This window comes from Rhincodon typus, chromosome 18 (genome assembly GCF_021869965.1).
Source record: "Rhincodon typus isolate 14 chromosome 18, sRhiTyp1.1, whole genome shotgun sequence".
NCBI classification, from domain to species: Eukaryota; Metazoa; Chordata; class Chondrichthyes; order Orectolobiformes; family Rhincodontidae; genus Rhincodon; species Rhincodon typus.
In genome coordinates this window covers 35,761,408-35,781,351 of record NC_063349.1, presented here as the reverse complement: position 1 = coordinate 35,781,351, position 19,944 = coordinate 35,761,408, and the positions used below count along the sequence as shown (strand labels likewise).

At 38.6% G+C, this 19,944-nt stretch overlaps 1 protein-coding gene across 2 annotated transcripts in view; it reads right to left on the bottom strand.

The window, feature by feature from the left end:
• Window positions 1–19,944, bottom strand: part of grip1 (glutamate receptor interacting protein 1) — a 219,704-nt gene that overhangs the window by 76,414 nt on the left and 123,346 nt on the right. For both annotated transcript variants that reach the window (XM_048607854.1, XM_048607853.1), the window contains exons 5-9: window positions 19,293–19,376; window positions 16,634–16,709; window positions 12,966–13,111; window positions 12,074–12,221; window positions 8,404–8,573 (exon numbers count right to left, since the gene is read on the bottom strand). In XM_048607854.1, the coding sequence (XP_048463811.1) occupies window positions 8,404–8,573; window positions 12,074–12,221; window positions 12,966–13,111; window positions 16,634–16,709; window positions 19,293–19,376 (624 nt within the window). The remainder of the gene's footprint in view (window positions 1–8,403; window positions 8,574–12,073; window positions 12,222–12,965; window positions 13,112–16,633; window positions 16,710–19,292; window positions 19,377–19,944) is intronic.

Below are 19,944 nucleotides of genomic sequence, written 5' to 3'. Positions count from 1 at the left end.
ATACCCAAGTTCTGTACTATCAACCGACCGTTTCTAGAAAGTTGTTGACATTAATAGAAACAAAATCAGTGGCTTAGAAAATGAGAAAATTGTAAAGAAAAAAAGACAAGGAAATGGGCAAACACAAAGTTATGTTAAAGCTCTTCTGAACTATTTGTCCTTTATTAGAATTCGATGGACAAGCGAGTCAAGGGATATGGGTAGCAGACAGCAATGTGGAGTCCAGGCCACAAACAGATCAGACATGAGTCAGGTTTGAAGACCTAAATGTCCTCATTCTGCTCCCAAGTCAGGCTTCCCAAACTGAGTCACAACTCCTTTCTGGTCACTAGCCAAACGTTTGGGTTTGTGAGCACCTAAGTAGCAATTCCTACCATGGAGCTCTGAATGCTAACAGTGACATGGTCCCTTTATATCACTGGAACTCTTTTTAATAGTGGGTGTGGTCTAACCACCCAATCATGGGGACCTGAATCCTGATCCCGGAAATCTAACGGAAAGGTTATTTGCTTTTTAATTTGAAAGAAACAAAATCTCTACCACACTGTCCCCTCCCTCAAAAAGGCTTTGACCACCCCTCCCAACACACAAAGATCTCTTTAGTCACCCACAAGAGTACAGCCCCCTCACAGAAATACCTCAGTCCATGACCGCACCCCCTGTGTTCCCCCCTCCCGCAAATCTCCACTCTCTCAGGTCTGGGGCTCTTGACAATTTGCCAGGACCATAAACAGTTATAGTGGGAAAAAAGTTCAGAAGCATTGCCCCACTTTCTAAATAGCAAGACTCCTCGACTGAAACCACTATCTAATTTGTTATAGTTTTAGTTTTCCTTTCCTTTAATTAAATTGACATTTTCTGGGTGATTTTGAGAGATGACTCATGGTAAAGATAGACATTCATGCAACATTGTGTATAGGAGCCTGCACAAAGTGCTGACCAATCAGAATATGAAAAATCTATTTTATGGTTCCTCCCCATTCACTGGTGACTATTCTGGCAGACACTTCCTTTTCATGTGTCTGATTAAGTTTGAGAAAGTGATAATTTAAAATTGTCATTTAACAGAATCTAATTAATTCTTTTAGTTATAATTGTCTTCAAATATGAGTGTGTGTTGCTTTAGAATAGTCTGGTGTTATATTTTCTAACCAGCTTATTTGTTTTATGGTAGTTACAACTGGTCTTGAACAAAACCTTGGACTTCTGCTACATGGTACTGATCAATATTAATGCTGTGAGCCATCACAACTGAAACCATTACGAAGACAAGCTCAAATAGATTCTGAGCCCACATCATGATGAAACAAATTCAAATGGATATTTTTAGTCAGGTGTCTTCACAGAATTATTACAGTACAGGAGGCCATTCAGCCCACAGTGTGCATTCTGGATCTCTAAACAAGAATCTCACTTAGTCCTGCCTGCTCCCTGTAATCCCACACATTCTTCCGTCTCAAATAATAGTTTCACTCCCTTTTCAATGCATTGGTTGAACTCACTTTCACCCCTTCTCAGGCAGTGTACTCTAGACCTTATCCACTCACTGTGTGAAAATGTTTTTTTTCCCTCATATTGCTTCAAATCTGTGCCCCTTCATTTTGAATCCTTTCATGAGTGGGAACAGATTTTTTCCATCTCCTCTTTCCAGGCCTCTCATGCTTTTGTATGCATCTATCCTCTTAACTTTCTCATCTCCAAGGAAAGCAGTCCTAGCTTCTCGAATCTATCTTCACAATTGAAATTCCTCATCCCTGAACCCTTCTCATAAATCTTTTCTGCACTCTCTTCAATTCCATCATGACCTTCCTGAAGTGTAGCACCCAGAACTGAAAGGAATACTCCAGCTGAAGCTGAACAAATACACAAAGGTCAACATCACCACCTCGTTCTTGTACTCTATGGGCTTCTTAATAAAGTCTAGGGTACCAAAGGCTTTATTAACGGCTCTCTCAACTTGTCCTGTTAACTTCAGTGACCTATGTGATTGTATACCCAGGTCCTTCTGCTCCTGCACTCCCTTTAGGGTTCTATCTTCATGGTCTCTATGTTCTTTCTACCAAATGAATCACCTCACATTTCTCCACATTAAACTTTATTTGCCACCTGTCTGCCTATTTCACTAACGTGTCTACATCCTTTTAAAGTTCTAGGAGTTCACAATATGAAAACTACAATATACATCAGGAAAATTACTGACACTGGACTCCTGGGGAACTCCACTGCAAACAATCCTCCAGCCCAAAAAAAAATTCCTTTTAATTCTCCTCATTGTTTTCTATCACTCAGCCAATTTCACACCCTTTTATTTTGTGTGGTATAACCTTGCTCACAAGTTTGTGGTGTGCCGTTGTATCACATAGCTTTTGAAAATCCACGTGCACAACAATTAGCAGCATTCCCCTCTGTTACCTCTTCCTAAAGGAAACCCAAACAAGATAACTAAACAGAATTTTTCCTCAAGAAATCCTTGCTAGGCTTGCTTTCTTTTACCTGCTTTTATCTATTTGACTATTAATTTAGTCCCGAATTGTTGTTTCTAGGAACTTTGCAACCACTTAAATACTCATTAATAAAATTGTATCTAGCTGTGACTCATTTTCCTAGAAGACTACAGGAACAAAGAAACAAAGGAGATGACTAAAATTTCAATAGCAGATTTAGTTATTGGCACAAAGAACAGCTGCAGCATGTTTTGCTTGGCTTGTATCTTTTGGTTATTTTGTTAAGAACAGTACAATTTTGAATACATCATGAGCTCTTTGCATGACAACATGCATACTACAATGAGGATATCAGGTCACAGCAACATGTTCTGGGGTGCCACTGAGCAGGGAATTTCTCTCAAAACAGAACTGCCAAAAAAGTAGAGCAAGACTTGTTGTCAATGGGATCTAGGTTAGAAGTTATAACACATTCAAAGTTTACTTGTCTGGCTTATTCCACAGATATTCTACTTGACCAAATGCTTCATTTTAAATATTACTCAAACAGTATGTAAGAATGCTTCAAATTTTTCCAAGTTACAAAACTGTGAGTTTTAACACTGATCATCAAGGCCGCCCAGAGGGAAGAACATAACAGCAACTGGGAAGGCAGACGAGCTAAAGGCTTTTAGGCCTTTGCCAGTGCAGCTGCTCAGAGATGGTGAAAATGAGCCCAGATGACCGGTCTCTCTCCACGTTTCCTTCTGCCCATGTTCTCTTTTTCACGTACAGTATAGTCTCTACTCAGCACCCACAAACTGCAGCACCATAACAACAGCACGAGCTAAATCAAACTTCTCTCTTTCAACCCAGCACTGTTGTGGTAATTGTTACTTTTGCTCAAATTTCTGCGCCATCATAACATTTAGGAGTTAAAATTCTCCATGCACTGCACGTAATGAAGTCATAAATCTTTTAGAAAATACATCTTAAGAGCTTTGTCTCATGTAGCTCACAAAAGGAACTCTTCCCCAAAATTTAATATTTATAATTTCTATCTTCTCTGGTTGTGCACACTGTTAAACTGGTACTAATAGAAAAATTAGCATTTAAATTCTGATATATTGATCTAGACTTAGGTTGCTAAATACACTAGTCCAGGTGATATGAAGCTCAATGGTACAATAATTGCATTCTTAAGAGATAATGTTACAAGTTACTTTTCAAACATAGTTATTCATAAAATGACTTGATCACTTTATTAGTGATATTCAACCCATGCAAACAGAACATGGGACAGAAAACTAGTGAATAAAAAGGACAGGAGGAAGAAAAAAGTGGAACATTACGAAGACTGTTTTGAGAAGGTGGTTGCTGGCATTTCAAGGCCGTCATCCTACATTGATCAGGGTGGTAGGTGTTATAGGGTTGGTAGGTGAGCAAGTTGCTGCTGTTGCTTCCACAAGTATCCCAGGCAAGTTGTCTGCTGCTCCTTTGAACCCTGACTGTCCACATGAAGGATGATGGGAATCGCACACAAAGAAGACAGAACGGAGCAGAAAAGAGGGAAAGACAACAGAATTATACAGATCATAACATCTGACAGAAGAGAAAGCAGTTTTGAGTAGAAAGAATGATGACTTTTATCATCACCTATTGGAACAGCCCTTTTTAATTGACACATACACAGTCATTAACAAACTGAACACTTCGGGTCTCCGAGAGTAACTCAGGTGGGAGACTGGTGGAACTTCCAAAGAAATTGCTGATAATGGATGTTTACAGCATTTCTCCAAGGTCCTTTTGTCTCTCAGGGTTATTCTGAAAAATTGTAAGACACCCATGGATCCTCTAAGGTGGTATGACATATTCTATGGACCACACTTTTGAGAGGATGAAATTAATCTTCAAACAAAAAAGTGTGCGCAATAAGAGTGTAAGGCTGCACTCCATGAAACCTTTCACTTCAATTTTTCCACACAATTTTTCTCCTGCTTATTAAAAGGTACATACAATTAAATATTTTGCAAGCTGGAGTGATTCATGAACTACATTTTGAAAGTTACCATCTTATATGGGTATATTTTCCTCCTTTTGCTTAAAAATAACATGAGTTTAATTTTATTCATGTTTAATACTGCCAATTAAGATTAAGAGTTCATTTTAGCTGGTTTTGTTCAATCATGAATTTAAAAATAGGAATGACAGAAAAGGCTAATTACAGCATTGCTTAATAATGTAACATTCTCAAACAGCTGACTGGAGCATAACCCGAGACGAATTGCCTAGTGCAAAACGGCATTGAACACTTTGGGCTTCTCCTGCAATAAAAGCTGCGAGAACCTTTCACAGGAAACTCTTGAGCAACTTCCTGATTGGCTGTATGGCCAGTCTGCCCCTGTCACAACCAGCACAAAATATTTTGCTTTTCAACTCTTTTCTCTGTCTCCAGATGCTACCAGATCGGCTGAATACTTCCAGCACGGTTTCTATTTCAGAGCTCCAACACTTGGAGGAGTTTGCTTTTACCGTTCACCGCAGCTGTGATATCAGTTAAGGGCTTGGCCCATTAAAGATTCTATTAAACCCTGCTCTACAGATAAAGGAATACAGTCTTATAGAGTCATAGAATTGTACTACATGGAAACTGACCCTTCAGTCCAACTTGTCCAATCTGACCAGATATCCTAAATTAATCTTGTCTCATTTGCCACTATTTGGCCCGCTAAACCCTTCCTATTCATATATCCGTCCATCTATCTTGTTTGACTGATTACATCATCTCCAACTTTAACTGCTATTTACCAACAACGTCCCCAACTTCAGTAGATACCCTCAACAAGGAGATATGGTCGACAACATAAATTAAGTTCCGAAATGCTGAAATGAGCAAGTTTAATAGCTGACAAAACAGTCAGGGTTCATTCATTACATGGTGTAACCGTTATACACTACAATAGTGATGATACTTAAAAAGTATTTGATTAGTTTTAAAACTTTGGACATATCCTGAGATCATGAAAGTTACTATAGAAATGCAAGTCTTTCTTTTAAATATTTTATGCATTTCATTCATTTTTTTTTAAATTCCAACATTTTAACTGCTTTACCATTGATTTCTTTTCAGAATTTCACTCAGCTCTAAATTATCTAGTTGCAGCTGTTCATTGTTCTGAGTATACCGACATCTCATTCATATTTTTAAGAGTGACATTTAAAGCTTTGTCTCCCGATATGTCCATTCACTTAGTGAGGGGCTGATGTGGTACTTGTGAACATCTCATACATTCAAACAGATGAGCATTTTCAACATAGTTGCCTGCTCAAATGTATGAATTGACAAGCTCTCAGTATAGACCAGCTACCAGAAAGGATCAAAAATGTTAGGACTGCTACTGGAAACCAAATTAACGAGCAGAATGTAACTGCATTCTTCTGAATCATTTATTTACTTTTCAACATGAAGTGATATCTGATGTACCTAAATCTGCAATTTTTAAAATTTGACTAGACTCCTTTACCAAAGGCACTAGGTGGCAATTGTTGGATTGGATCCCAAAACAAACAGATCTACTCATTCTCCCCATGTGTGCGTGGGTTTCCTCCAGGTGCTCCGGTTTCCTCCCACAGTCGAAAGATGTGCAGGTTAGGTGGACTGGCCATGCTAAATTACCCATAGTGTCCAGGAATGTGTAGGCTAGGTGGGTTAGACGTGGGAAGTGCAGAGTTAAAGGGAAGGGGTAGGGGAGTGGTTCTGGATAGGATGCTCTTCGGAGGGTTAGTGTGGACTTGATGGGCTGAATGGCCTGCTTCCACACTGTAGGGATTCTAGACTCCGCCTCCATTGGGAGAATTAGATTTTCTTTCCCTGTCAACTCCCACATTAGTGAGATTGCAAGATTTAATTGCAAATGCCCCTTAGAGAGTACATTGAGCATTTTCTCTCACCCCTTTCGTCATGGAGCAAGATGCATCATAGTTCCGGAAATAACAGATTTTTTTTCATCTGCTTCTGCTTACTGCTGATCTTGCTCAGCTACTCATCACATTAACATTCTGGTCCACTTTACAGAGAGAAAAATATACCCATTGTTTTCCATAACCTCTCGGTTTCAGTTACATCAAGCAAATTAAAAAGTCCACACTCTTGAATGTGTTGACTACGTCAATAGCACCATTTAATGATTCTGTACTATAATCTGGGAGTCACACTCTGAATGAGCAAGGCCAGAGATAGGATGACCACAATGCAGCAACAAGTCTGGTCCACAATCTTTTTGAGCATCACCTCAGTAAATCTGTTCTCATATATTTAAAACAATTGTGAAAGAAAATGAACTTTACAAAACTGCATTTAAAGATTTATTCCAGGTCGTCAACTGTCAAATGATAAATCAAAAACCCTTGATTGCTGACTAAAATTTCACAATTGTACTTCATTGAAGTTTGAATCAAAGGTATAAATCTCATATCAGAATGGCTATTAAATGAAGAAGATACAAACCCAACAAGAATCTCAATTGTCAAAAGTAATCATCTTAAACTTCTTTGTTAGAGATACAATACAATCTCAGCAGGCTGAAAAAAATCTTCAGTAATCAAATGTATAGACATCGCAAGATTTACCCATATCAAAAATGCAAATTCTGGAAAATAATCTGTTTAAAAAGTAGATCTTGGCATGTCTTGTAGACTTCTACTGCAACTTTTAAAATACACCTTTCTATTGGTTTGAAATTCCTCTATAACAGAAAGTGAATTCCTGCTTTTCTTTAATTAACCTGCTGATGCAAGTAGGTTCCAAACTGTCAATTAAAATTTTCCTTGTCTTTTTGTTAAAATTTAAACTTAGTTCTTTACAAAAGTGCAAGATATTAATTGATCTGGACTGCCATTGGTTCCTAACAGTGGTTATATTGGTACATTTTATCAGTGCAGTGCTAGGCCCAAACTGATATTACGCTCGTATTAAAGACTTGCTTTCCCAAAAGAGATCTCAAATCTCATGGTTCCCAGTGATCTCTGGTACACCCATAACATTTCAAAGCACCAGGGACAATACAGGATCATTTGTATCAAAAAAACCCCTGCAATCTTGCACATATCAAATAGTTTTATAGACATGCATGCCAACTTTTACATAAAGCTGTTGGACATCCCTCTTAATTAGGAAAAGTCTGTACAAACCAGAAAACTACAGCTTCCCAGGATTAAAAGCAAAAAAAGCTCCTATATTGACAGTTATTAATGGGGTAACAAAACTGTATTCAGCAAAAAATTAATAAAAGCGAAAACAGAAGGGTGAAGAATTTGAAAATGCATAAAGCGTAGAAAATACTTTCAATATATCATTTATTAAGACAATATCATAAGTTCTTGGAACTGGCTAGACTACGTTTGACCTTGTATAATAACTAGTGACAGTATGTAATAATAGAGGTATGATCACTAACTTCCTAAAATTACACATTGAGCCATTATGGTCAACAGTCAGGCTAGGGTAGGGACGAGAGATAGTTATTTTTTTCCCCTCTATATCTAAATCCGGACCTATCTTATTGCAGCTTCAAACTTCATTTTTGATTACAAATTTTCTCAAGACTGAAGGAGCTTTGACAATATGCTTAGAATTGCCTTGTACAGATATACCCTACAAAGGAAAATAGTGGCCTTTGTACAGCATGAGGTGCATTGTTCCCAGAGGGTACTGAAGAAGCTCTGCTCTTGAAAAAAAAGAGTATTCCTGTTTATAGAATGATCTTTATCTAGCAGAGTCAGGACTGTGATCTATTGCAATGCTGTGAACTAAATGGTACATAAATGGACATCAAAACCAGTAATCGGATAATCACCTCAAGCCAGACAGGAAGAAATGTGCTAACTGAAAGTTTTATTTCAACTGTCCCTTGTTATTAAGTGCACTTGACCTGTCAACTTCTCCTCTTATTCTCTCCAGGCAAATTATTCACTTACTTACCGTGTTCTGGTCCCTTCAAAGCAAGTCGTGTTTGATGATAAGGAAGCAGTTCTAGCTTGACATGTTCAGAGGTACTGGCTAAAAGCTGAGTTGCCTCAGCTAATGTGCAATACTCCATGCTGGTGCCATCAATCGAAAGTATGTGATCCCCAACATGCAAAGCTCCACATCTATGAATACACAAACCTTTTAGGTCACAGAAATAACTTTAACATCAAAAATAGCAAGGAAAAGCATTAAACATGCTTTAGCAATTCTTCAATTATAAAGGAAGCTTCAAATGAAAACGTAACTTACATTACTTAGAGTCAAAATTGCATAAGGCTTAATGCCAATCAGTTGACCGCTATCTATGATGTATTAAATGCAACAGTAAAATAAGAACTCATGAAATCAGAACACTTGATAAAATTACAACAGATATACAGCGTAATAATTTTCTCCTCATCTTCTTGTTCCCTATTACTCTAGGTGTAGCTAGCCTCAGTAAGTTCGACCCCCAGCTCCTTAACTGTACCTGGGAGTTTATTGTGTGAAGAATCGCAGCTACATCATTGCAAAGTGCAGTCTGCTAGAATATGACTGGAAGTACTGCATGAGATGCAGGCTCTCAACAGTTTATAATAGCACAACATGGAGTAATTAACCTTACAATCTTTCCAAATATAATTGCCACAAAATTACAGGTATTCCAACACTGAGTACATTTCACAATTTACAAATCAGACAGAAATATATTCATATTTCAGGTGGAATATTGTTAAAAATATTCTTGCAATAAAGTACAATGTTTTCCTATAATACACATCAAATTCTAGCTGAATAAACAATTGCAGATGTGGCTATTATAGTAAATATTGGAGGGGTTAAATTTGTTTTCTTACATTGGATTGTTCATTTGGAATAATTTGTGTGTCAGATTTAATGTAATATGGATCAACTTTTGCAAATCAAACATGAAAGACACTGAAAATGAACCAGCAATATGGATGGCTTGTGTCTACAATATAAACCATAGACTCCAAAATGGAAGATTTTACCCAAGTTCGAAGGTGGAAATTCTGTCGAATGGCCAGTCAAGATTTCCCGATTGCTGATGGGAGTTGAGATAGCAGGGAAGGTCAACACCCAAGTCCCTCACAAGAGAGCTAGGATCCAGTGTAGGAACAGATTTAATGACATCCTGCATTCTGTTAGGTTAGGTGGAACAATCCACTCTCTGCCAATTGACACTAATACAGGCATTTTTCGCTCTTTGCCAGTGCAGTGGCATATCAGACAGGACACCTGTGTGCAAACCTCAGCTCCAGATGGAATACGTGTACTAACGGGCAACAACCACCTCACGTTGTCAATGTTCTACCAATTGCAGGAGAGTTTGCTAATTACTTATCGGGGAGGGCTCAGGACTTGGTGGGATTGTGCAGGCTCATTAAATGCTCAGGCACCCATTGTGCACTCCTTCTCTTTGCCTGCAGAAGGCAGTGCTCTAGGCCAGTGGAGGCAATGAACTCGTTGCTGACCTCCATCCACCGCCTGTGGGGGTGGGAAGGCACAAGGTCTCGGAGACTTGGAGGAACTGCTAGAGACCAAACACTTGCTCAGCCCCATGCAGATGATAAGGTTTTTGTACTTATCCATAAGTGACATGTTGGAGATGCAGAGACAGACAGGGGACCATTAGATAGAGCAGGCAGAGGCCCTCAGTCAACCAGAATACAGGCTGGAGGAATCTGTCCAAGTTCTGCTCACCGTTGTGGCTCAGGTATTGTAGGGTTTGGTTGATTCTGTGGAGAAGATGGAAACTCCCTTGGAGATCCAGCTCCAGTGGAGCATTCAGTGGCTTCTGGATATGTGGCAGTGCACCAATAGCAATTAAGAGGGGTCAAGGCACATTGGCCTTCAACCAGGTGTGCCTTCATCTCAGGGCGACAGACAGGTGTCATTGGGCACCCACAGGAAGGAGAAGCACCAACCAGGCAAAAAGTAACATTCATCTCAGGACCTTTCAGAAGAGCTCTGCTGCTCAACCTTCCTTCTGCCAGCGACCTTATCTCATCCACAAGGTCATGCCAAGGACACTGCACTGGCACTTTTTCTGGCAACCCTCAAGGCCCATAACAGGGTAGAAGCACAGTCACTGAGGATGCTCAACTAATGCAACCTTAGGGTCAAGCAAGAAAAAGATCTCTGGCACTGCTGGGATCAGAGAATCGCAGAGCATACTGCACAGTTCAATCAGCCTAAATCTGGCTTCTCTCTGTATATCCTGATGTCTGCTTTACAAAGCTCTCAGCAAGTGTGCAGCATGTGTCATGGTTACATCAGCAACTAAGGCAAGGTGACTCAGCATGTGGCATTCAAGATAGCATCCATATGGACTTTCATGAAGTTTGGCCCATAAACTGACAGGAGCCCAAGGCCACAGGAGTCCAACATGTTGTGCTGTGACAGTTGGGAATAATTAGAGTAAAGGATAGTTTTTTTTTTAAAAAAGAAAATACAGTTCAACTCATCCAAGGTATCACATCAACAGCATAACCAAAGGAAACAAAAAAAAGAGACGTTTCATTTAATGAAACAGAGAAAAGTTTAACTTAAGGAATGCAATGATGTATATTCCAAATTGGAAGCAGCAACAGATTTTTAAAAAAAGCACAATGTTGTGTACTCTGCAGCACATTACAATGATGTGTGGTATATTACAGCCCACTCACTTCCAGTGGTCCAAACATGTGTGCTTCATTTTGAGCAGTCTGCTCAATGATGGCCTGCATGGAAGCATTTATGTAAATTACACATCAATACTTGAATAGAGTTTCAAAGTATATTGATAAAATTTTCTGAAAGATGCACCATTTTTTTAGGGTTAGACAAATTGAACAGTGCAAGCACACACCCATATTGCACTTTTAACATTGAAGAAGTTTCAATGTGCACTGGATGTTAAACACCCAAGAGATATAAAGTTAAACAAAATTGAGACAAAGGAGTAGATATCAGAAGGATGATCAAAGCTTGATTGAAGAAGTGGATTCATAGGAAAGAGGCTCCAGATTCACCAAGCTATAGCTTGCAGGGCCTATTTTGAGTAAAATCTGCTTCACACTATTTCAGTTCAATACTTAAACACAATTTTAAAATACAGCTACATCTTATTAATAATCTTATATTTGCATGCACAATTGACAGAATTGTCTCTTTTTTGGTCAACTTTTTTGATTCAAAATTCCTAAAGGCTCCATGGACAATGGAAAGTTCACCTTAAAGTCTACAGTTGGCCTCACCCCAAACACAGCACCATGGCAAGATGGAGTAATAATCATGTCAAAAGTCTTACATATAGCCTAGACTTTTGGGGACAGACACAGAGGATCACATTAAACTTCATACAAGCGAGTAATATGACTACTTTCCCCATCCAAAAAAACCCTGCAATACTGTTTTAGTCAAGTATTTGCAACAGAAAGATGAAATAATAGAGAACTTTTGAGCCTAATTTCAGATTGACAGTTTAAAATCTTGATTAAGAACATACTTTACCTACACCAACTGTTATATTTATAATCAAAATACACATACATTACATCACATCACAAAGAATTCTATTTGGAAATGCATAAAATAACGAAGTGATTAATAACAGTGCTGATCAAGCCCAAGTACTTACCTATCTGCAATACTGGCAGCTTTTATTTTGTCTATGACTATGACTTGCTTGTTACAGTACAGTGAGGTAGTTAAAGCAATGCCCAAGCTTGAACCAGGGGTCTTGGCCACCTCCACCATCAGTGGGCCTGAAGCATTTGCTACTGAATCTAACAAATCAAAAAGCAAAATGACACAACGTGAAGATTCTGTGTTACCATACAGCAACTGGCCTTGAATATAATAATAGAAGGCCAGACGCCCACTGACAGTTTTAAGACAAGAATAGACAGTGATCTGTAAAGAGAGATGATAAACCTTTAAAACTAAATGACACAGTAAACAAAACCATCTGTGTGATACAGAGAAACAAGAAAGGTGCAAATAAACTCAAATCTATTCCAAACCTTGGGGACAATTAAAAAAAAAACAAGTTTACTGGGTCAAAGTGAAGGACAACTTTTGGACTACATTAAGTATTAATGTATGAATTATGCATGTAGAAGTATGCAATTATTTTTCAATTATAGAATAACTAAACTAGTTCAAAAGGTAACCAATAGGTGCAATTGTCAGATAAATAATGATAGTTGTTAAATAATACATATGCTTTTGGAAATTACAATTATCTTAAATGTATTACAGTCTCATCTAGGACAATTATTTGAATAAAACCTAAGTGTGGTGAAGAGAATGGATAGATTTACCTGCAATCTCAAGCGAGGGAACCAAAAATAGTTCACCTCAGAATGAACCCACAAATGAAATTGCTACACTTGGTAATTCCTAATGGAACACATTTGGGCACAGCGGAGATGAAACAACACTTTGTACAGAAAAAAGGCAAAGTGGTTAAGAGCTCAAGGTCTTTTGTTTTAAAATAAGTTCAAGGACGTCTTCAAAACTCAACATACCCATGACAGACACATCATATTCGATTATTAATGTTGCCTCTTGTCCACACTGTTTGAGAATGCTCATAGCTTCTGTATGTGTGGTTCCATGTAACCGTATTCCATCAACACTCAACAGCCTGTCGCCAACTTTTATTGTGCCTTCTCTACAGAATAAAATAAATCATATCACAAGTCAAAGTCATTAGTCACAACAGCTAATAACAGTGTTACAGTCTGAATAGGAAAATATATCTGGCTAGTTTCTGAATTCAGGCTGTTATTCATAAGATAGAGACTTTCTTGTAAATAAATTGCATGGCTGGGTGGTTCACTAGTAACAAGTTCAATATGAAGTTGAGATTGTTTTATGATAATTCAACAAGAGCAGTTCTCATTAATTAGCTTTAGGTTATCATTTGATTATACATCATTCTTCTTTCTATTACTTTTTTCCTTTTTTATATAGGACTTGTTGCCCATTCCTAACCGTTCTTGAACCGAGGGCTTCCTCAGCCAGTGCAGAAGACAGCTAAGAGGCAGTCAATCACATTGCTGAGAGCCTCAAGTCACATGTCAAATGCTTTCTAGAAAAGGACATTAAATGAACCAGTTGGGTATTTTTATATCAACTAATGATACTTTCAATAGCATCAATACAGAATCTATATATTCCAGACTTTCATCAATCAAATGAATTCTTAATTATCAAATGTACATCCAGCTGTATAATCATGGTGGGATTTGAACTTGTGTCCCCAGGATACGAGTCTTGGTCGCTGGTCCAATGACATCAGAATTATGCCACAATCTCCCTGACCTTTCACTATTAATGGGACTTAGGGCATTGGCCATAAATAGCTACAAGAAATTGGCAAAAGAACAATTTGAATCTTAGTAAAATACCTTAAGTTTTAAAATGTTCATATATTGGTATCTGCTCAGAAATGCAACCTCACTTTGGGCGGAGAAGTGACAAATAACATGCATACCACACAAATGTCATCTCTAACAAGAAAGAATCTAACCTTTGACATTTAATGGCATTACCATCACTGAATCCCACATTATCAATAAAAAAAATGGAAGAACTGCAGATGCTGTAAATCAGGAACAAAAACTAAGTTGCTGGAAAAGCCCAGCAGGTCTGGCAGCACCTGCTGGGTTTTTCCAGCAACTTTGTTTTTGTCTCACATTGTCAATGTACTCGAGGTCACCATTGACCAGAAACTAGACTGGACTAGATAAATGCAGTGGCTACAAGGGCAAGTTAGGCACTAGGAAACCTGCAGGTAACTCACCTTCTGACTCTCCAAAGTATATCCACCATCCAGAAGACACAAGTCAGGAATGTGATGGAATACTCCCCATTGCCTGGATGAGTGCAGATCCAACAACACTCAAGAAGCTTGACACCATCCAGGCAAAAAAAAAACCCACTTGAACTGCACTACGTCCAGAAGCATCCATTCCTTTTACCACCAACATTCAGTAGTAGCAGTGTGTAGTATCTACAAATGCACTGCAAAAATTATTCAAGGGTCATTAGACAGCACCTTCCAAACTCAACAACCACCTCATCTGGAAGGGCAAGGGCAGCAGATACACAAGAATATCATGCCTTGCAAGTTCCCCTTCAGGCCACTCTCATGGGAAACATATCACCATTCCTTCAGTGTCACTGGATCAAAATCCTGAGATCCTGGGTCTACCTACAGCAGATGGAAGGCAGCAGTTCAAGAAGGGAGCTAAGCACAACCTTCTCAAGAACATCCAGGAATGAGCAATAAATGCTGGCCCAACCAGTGAAACCCACATCCTCTGATTTTTTTAAAAATTGGAAATGTGGAGGGTGGAAACAGTCAAAATGTAGCTCTCCGAAATGTTCACATTTCTTCATTTTTTTTAAAAAATGTCATCAGAAGATTTTAGTGAGATTAGCCTCATCTAATCACTTCTTTAATATCATAAATATATATTCAGTCCACTTAAAAGTTTACATCAACTATTAGGTGACATTTTCAATGTTTTACTTTCAAACAATTTCTTAGATTAGGAATAAGGACAACAGTGGAAACTGACATCAGACACAAATCAAAACCTCACTGAAAGTGTACCACAGATTTGTGTCATGCAAGTACAAAATCATGAACACTTCATTTTCACTAACGTTCAAGTGTCAGCGATCAAGACAGTAGCTTTGGGGCATTCACACAGATCTATTATAAAGCATGTCTTTATAGTTTTAAAATCTTTATAAAAATATAAACATAAGTAGAAAGGTAAGACTGATAGAAATTCAAAATCATTAAATCACAAACACAGATATGACTCAGTATTGGATGTGGTACACTTTTAATTACTTTTCTGTACCAGATCCTCAGCTTATGATTCTACATTTATCCTATAACGGAATAAATGTTTCAAGTCTCATCAGTTGTGTACCACTTGCTAAAACAATGAACTGGAAACAGAAAAACAATGTACAATATTCAGAAACAATGTTTAAGAGCAGGTCACCCTCATTCTGATGGCCACATTTGTGAGTGGCTGCATCAAACCATGTGCAGACCCTTGGTACACAAACACTAAGTGTCACTTTGTGCATAAGTTCTACCTGACCCAGGTCGTGAACAATGGGTCAATCCATATTGCCATGGAATGCTCCATACCACATGTCCCTCATAGAAACGTTTCTACAGAAAAATCCTTCTGGCCACAAGCCATCAGGCAGTGGTCACCATGTAACATTTTTGAGGCCCTTCAGGGAAATCAGAAGGTCATTCTTTTTGGATGGCTCCCTGAACAGACAATCAAAGTAATCTGCAGAATGCCTCATTGGCAAACACCAACTGCACCTGGAAGACTATCAACTCTGTGAAAGACCCACTCTTTGTTCTGTTTGAAATTTAATGGTCTTACAGTGCAAAAAGTTATTCTTAACTGAGTGTTGCAGACTAGTACATTCCATGATCTAGGTCTATCTGCTGAGGGATGCACTAAAGGTTGGAGCAGCCACTGCCAAGACAGAGAGGGGAAAGGACATTGTCGAAGGCCTTTCTTTTGTGATATGCAGAGGGTCTGTTACGTACAGAAGCTTATATTAGAATGATGTAGTTCTGGTCATATTTCATAAATGCTCCAATTTTAGATTCGGATAGTGGCACCCTAAAGTGCAAAGCTAAGATTCGAAAAAAAAAACGTGATTTTTGCATTTTCTACAATCTCCAATTTGAACTGTTTTGTAATGCACTTACAGATTATTTATGAATAAAGTACATTTTTACAAATAAAAATGTAGTTTCTATCACGATACCCTGAGAGTCAGGTCACTTTAAGAATTTCTGGAGCTTCCATTGGATTGTGATTAGCTTGTCACAATTAGTAAATGCTCCAAATTTTCATTTGCATGGAGGCACTTAAGAGAGCAAAGTGCTCAACTGGGAAATGTATTTTTTCATTTAATCTCCCATAATGTTCAACTTGATTTGTTTTATAATGTACTTACAGATAAATTATGAATGCAGTATATCTTTACAACTTACAACTAACAACTAACACAAGGGGAACAATAATTAGCAACAGGCAGTACGGTTATAATGGCCCACAAAGCTTGCAGTTGACTAACGAGCTATGTAAAGGCTACCCAATTTCAAGTATGATCATGATGTTCTTTTTTATAACTGTACCTGTCAGCTGGTCCCCCAGCTCTGACATAGGTTATTACAATCGGGCGGGATCTATTTCTGTCTTCATGTGCTCCTCCTGTGGTAAATAAATACATAAAATATGAAACAATACGAAGTGATATACCTACAGCTAAGTGTGGAATTGAGCAGCACCAATAGAGACGGCCCCAAGGCTAATCCAATCTGTACAAGGTGAATTGATCTGAGGCAAAGTGATAAGGAAGCCAACAACTATCTTCAGCACTTCAGGATGGGAGAAAAGGTAGCCCTCACTTCTGACTGCGATCAATGATTATATTTAAACTTCCTGCTGGAAAGCGTGCGAGTGTGCGTCAGGGAAAGCCAAAACAAGAATTATTGGCCTTGCCACACTTAGTATTTGGACACACAGGTGAAGAATATAAAGCTTACAGCAGCTCAGTAAAATTGTATGCTTGTTAAAGCTATTGAAGGGAGAAGGGTGGCTTTACTATGCTTGAACAGACCAGATACGGTTTGGAATTTTTTCACTTCGAGTATGGCGAATCTTTAGAATTCTGTACCGCAGAGCACAGTGGAAGTTCAAACAATGCAGTCGTGAACATGCTCAATCAGTGGATTTCAGGAGAATAATGACATCAAGGGAAGAGGGGATAGCATCAAGGTAGCTGATCAGCATGATCTGATGCAATGGCACGGTAGGATCAATGGGCTGAGTGGCCTACAAAGTTTGCTGAATAAAACAAGGTCAAAATCTGCCCTCAGATAAAAATGCATATGCTATTAGCAAACTTATTTCAAATTATACAATGGCACCCAGGTGGTTTGCTGTACAAACAAGAGGAGGACAAATGGCAAGCCCTAACTGCACATTGTAGTCATAATGCTGTTTAATGTACACTGTACTTCATGGCTCATGCTCCATTAGTAAATCCACTGTTCAGAACAGGCTTGGCTCTACCTGACCAAGTTCATCTCATTGCCTGTATTCAGAGGAGAGATTTCATTCAAAAAGTGATAAAGAAAGCACGATAACTGGCCTTAGTGTTCCAGGCTTCAGACAGGAAATGCAACCAGGGTTCTCATTTCTGTACTTAATTCAGTGAGTGTTGCTAAATTGTGTAGATATTCCACTTCAGTGGTATCACTGAACCGACATGAACTAAACAGATCTACAAGAATCACACTGCAGTTACATGACTCTATGAAACAAGGAAACCGATAACATAATGATGTTTTACATCTGCAGCACGAATGACAGCTTTAATTAACACAAAGCTACTTATTTTCTAGAAATGTACTGACTCTTGCCCCAGCTCCATCACACTATGATATTTTTATGAAATTGAATTGTGTCAGCTCCATCTGGTTTTCTTGGCATCACAACTCAAAATACTGATTTTTTTTTTAAAAAAAGTGTTGTCAAGGTAACAGCCTCATTCAGTGCTGAGTAGAGTATAGACGTCAGAAGTCATGCCAAATCATGGAGGTAATATGGTGCACCAGCAAATCCTATAGGAAAGAAGTAAAATTCAGACTTCCTATTTTCACAGTAACATATCTGAGGCTAGTATCATGTTCAACAAATTATACACTGAAGGCCACTTGGAAGAAAAAGACTAAATAATTCAATTTATTTTAATGACAAAGGATTTTAGAATGTGGAATCTATAAATAGAAAGAACTTCAAATGGTGATACAATTTGAACCACATACCCTACTAATACTTTTAAGTGAAACATATTCTATTCAGCCGAGTCAAAAGGTCACGGGTTCAAGTCCCACTCAGGTTTTGTGCTCAGAAATCTAGGTTGATATTTCAGTTCAGTAGTGAGTGACTTCTGCACTAATGGTCTCTTCGGTGGATTTTAAATATCCAATCGCCATGATTTCAAACAACAGCAGTGCAGTCACCCTGGCGGCCTGATCAATATTTATTCCTCAAATCAACATCACAAACCCAGCTTATCTGGTCATTTCCACATTCCTGTTTGTGAGAGATTGCTTCGCACAATTTAGTTGTGACATTTCTCAAGTTACCATGTGCCTACAATCAGAAGTGCTGCATGCTTGTAAAGTGCTTTGGGATGTCTTGAGGTTGGGGATGCTGTTGCACAGATACAAATCTATCTTTCTTACCACATGCATTTTGTATCAAGAATGGGATGGCGTATTAACAGTGACTAGAAATAGGGAGCAAAAAACAAATGAGGTTACATTATGAATATATGATACACAAAGAAAATAAGCGCTTACTTCTACTGATTGAAACAACAGGCTAAAGCTGAAATAAAAACTACAAAACACCATTGTGCCAGGTGGCACGGTGGCTCAGTGGTTAGCACTGCTGCCTCACAGCACCAGGGGCCCAGGTTCCATTCCACCCTCAGGTGACTGTCTGTATGGAGGTTGCATAATCTCCTCGTGCCCACATGGGTCTCCCCCGGGTGTTCTGGTTTCCTCCCACAATCCAAAGATGTGCAGCTAAGGTGATTGGACATGCTAAATTGCCCGTAGTTTCCAGGCTCTGCTGGCTAGGTGGAATAGCCATGGGAAATGCAGGGTTATGGGAATGGGGTAGGTCTGGGTGGGATGCTCTTCAGAGGGTTAGTGTAGACTTGATGGTCCAAATGGTCTGTAAGGATTCTGATTCTATGATTAAGCACATAGATATTCTTACCTCGAATCACAAATCCAAAGGTATTTCCTTCTTTGTGCAAAGTTACTTCCACAGTTTTGAGAATAATCCCAGAGCCTTGAGTAGCTAGAAGAAAATTAAAGAACTTGTCACTCAAAATCGCTAGGAAATGGATTCCATGCTAATATGTAGACCAAAATCAAGGCCGATCATTTGGAAAAGAACCTCTAGCTGTCAACTATTCATACATTTTCTTCGATTTTCAGGCATGTATTTCGTGAGTGAATTGCCTGCCACTTCTGCATTCTTAGCAACAAGAAGGCAATTCAAAAAAGTGATGCATTGGTTGAAAAGTTGTTTCAGACATCCGGAGGATTTAAAGTAACTGATAAAAGGAAAATGGTTCTCTTTGGCATTTCTTTCATACACATATCGAGAATGTCAGAAGGGAGCCCCACAATAATTGCCAACTGCAATGCTGGAATTAAGAACACCCACAATATTGACTGTCACAATGCTGTGGCATCAGAAAATGTGCAGCACACTTCAGCTGGTAATTAGTCGGTGGAAGAATGCAAGCGTTTTATAGTTTTGAACATGATTCAAGATTTGCCAAATGACATCGGATGAGAAATAAATCATGAATCAAAGTACACAACTGCAGCAATGGGTTTTTGTATTTTTTAAAAATATT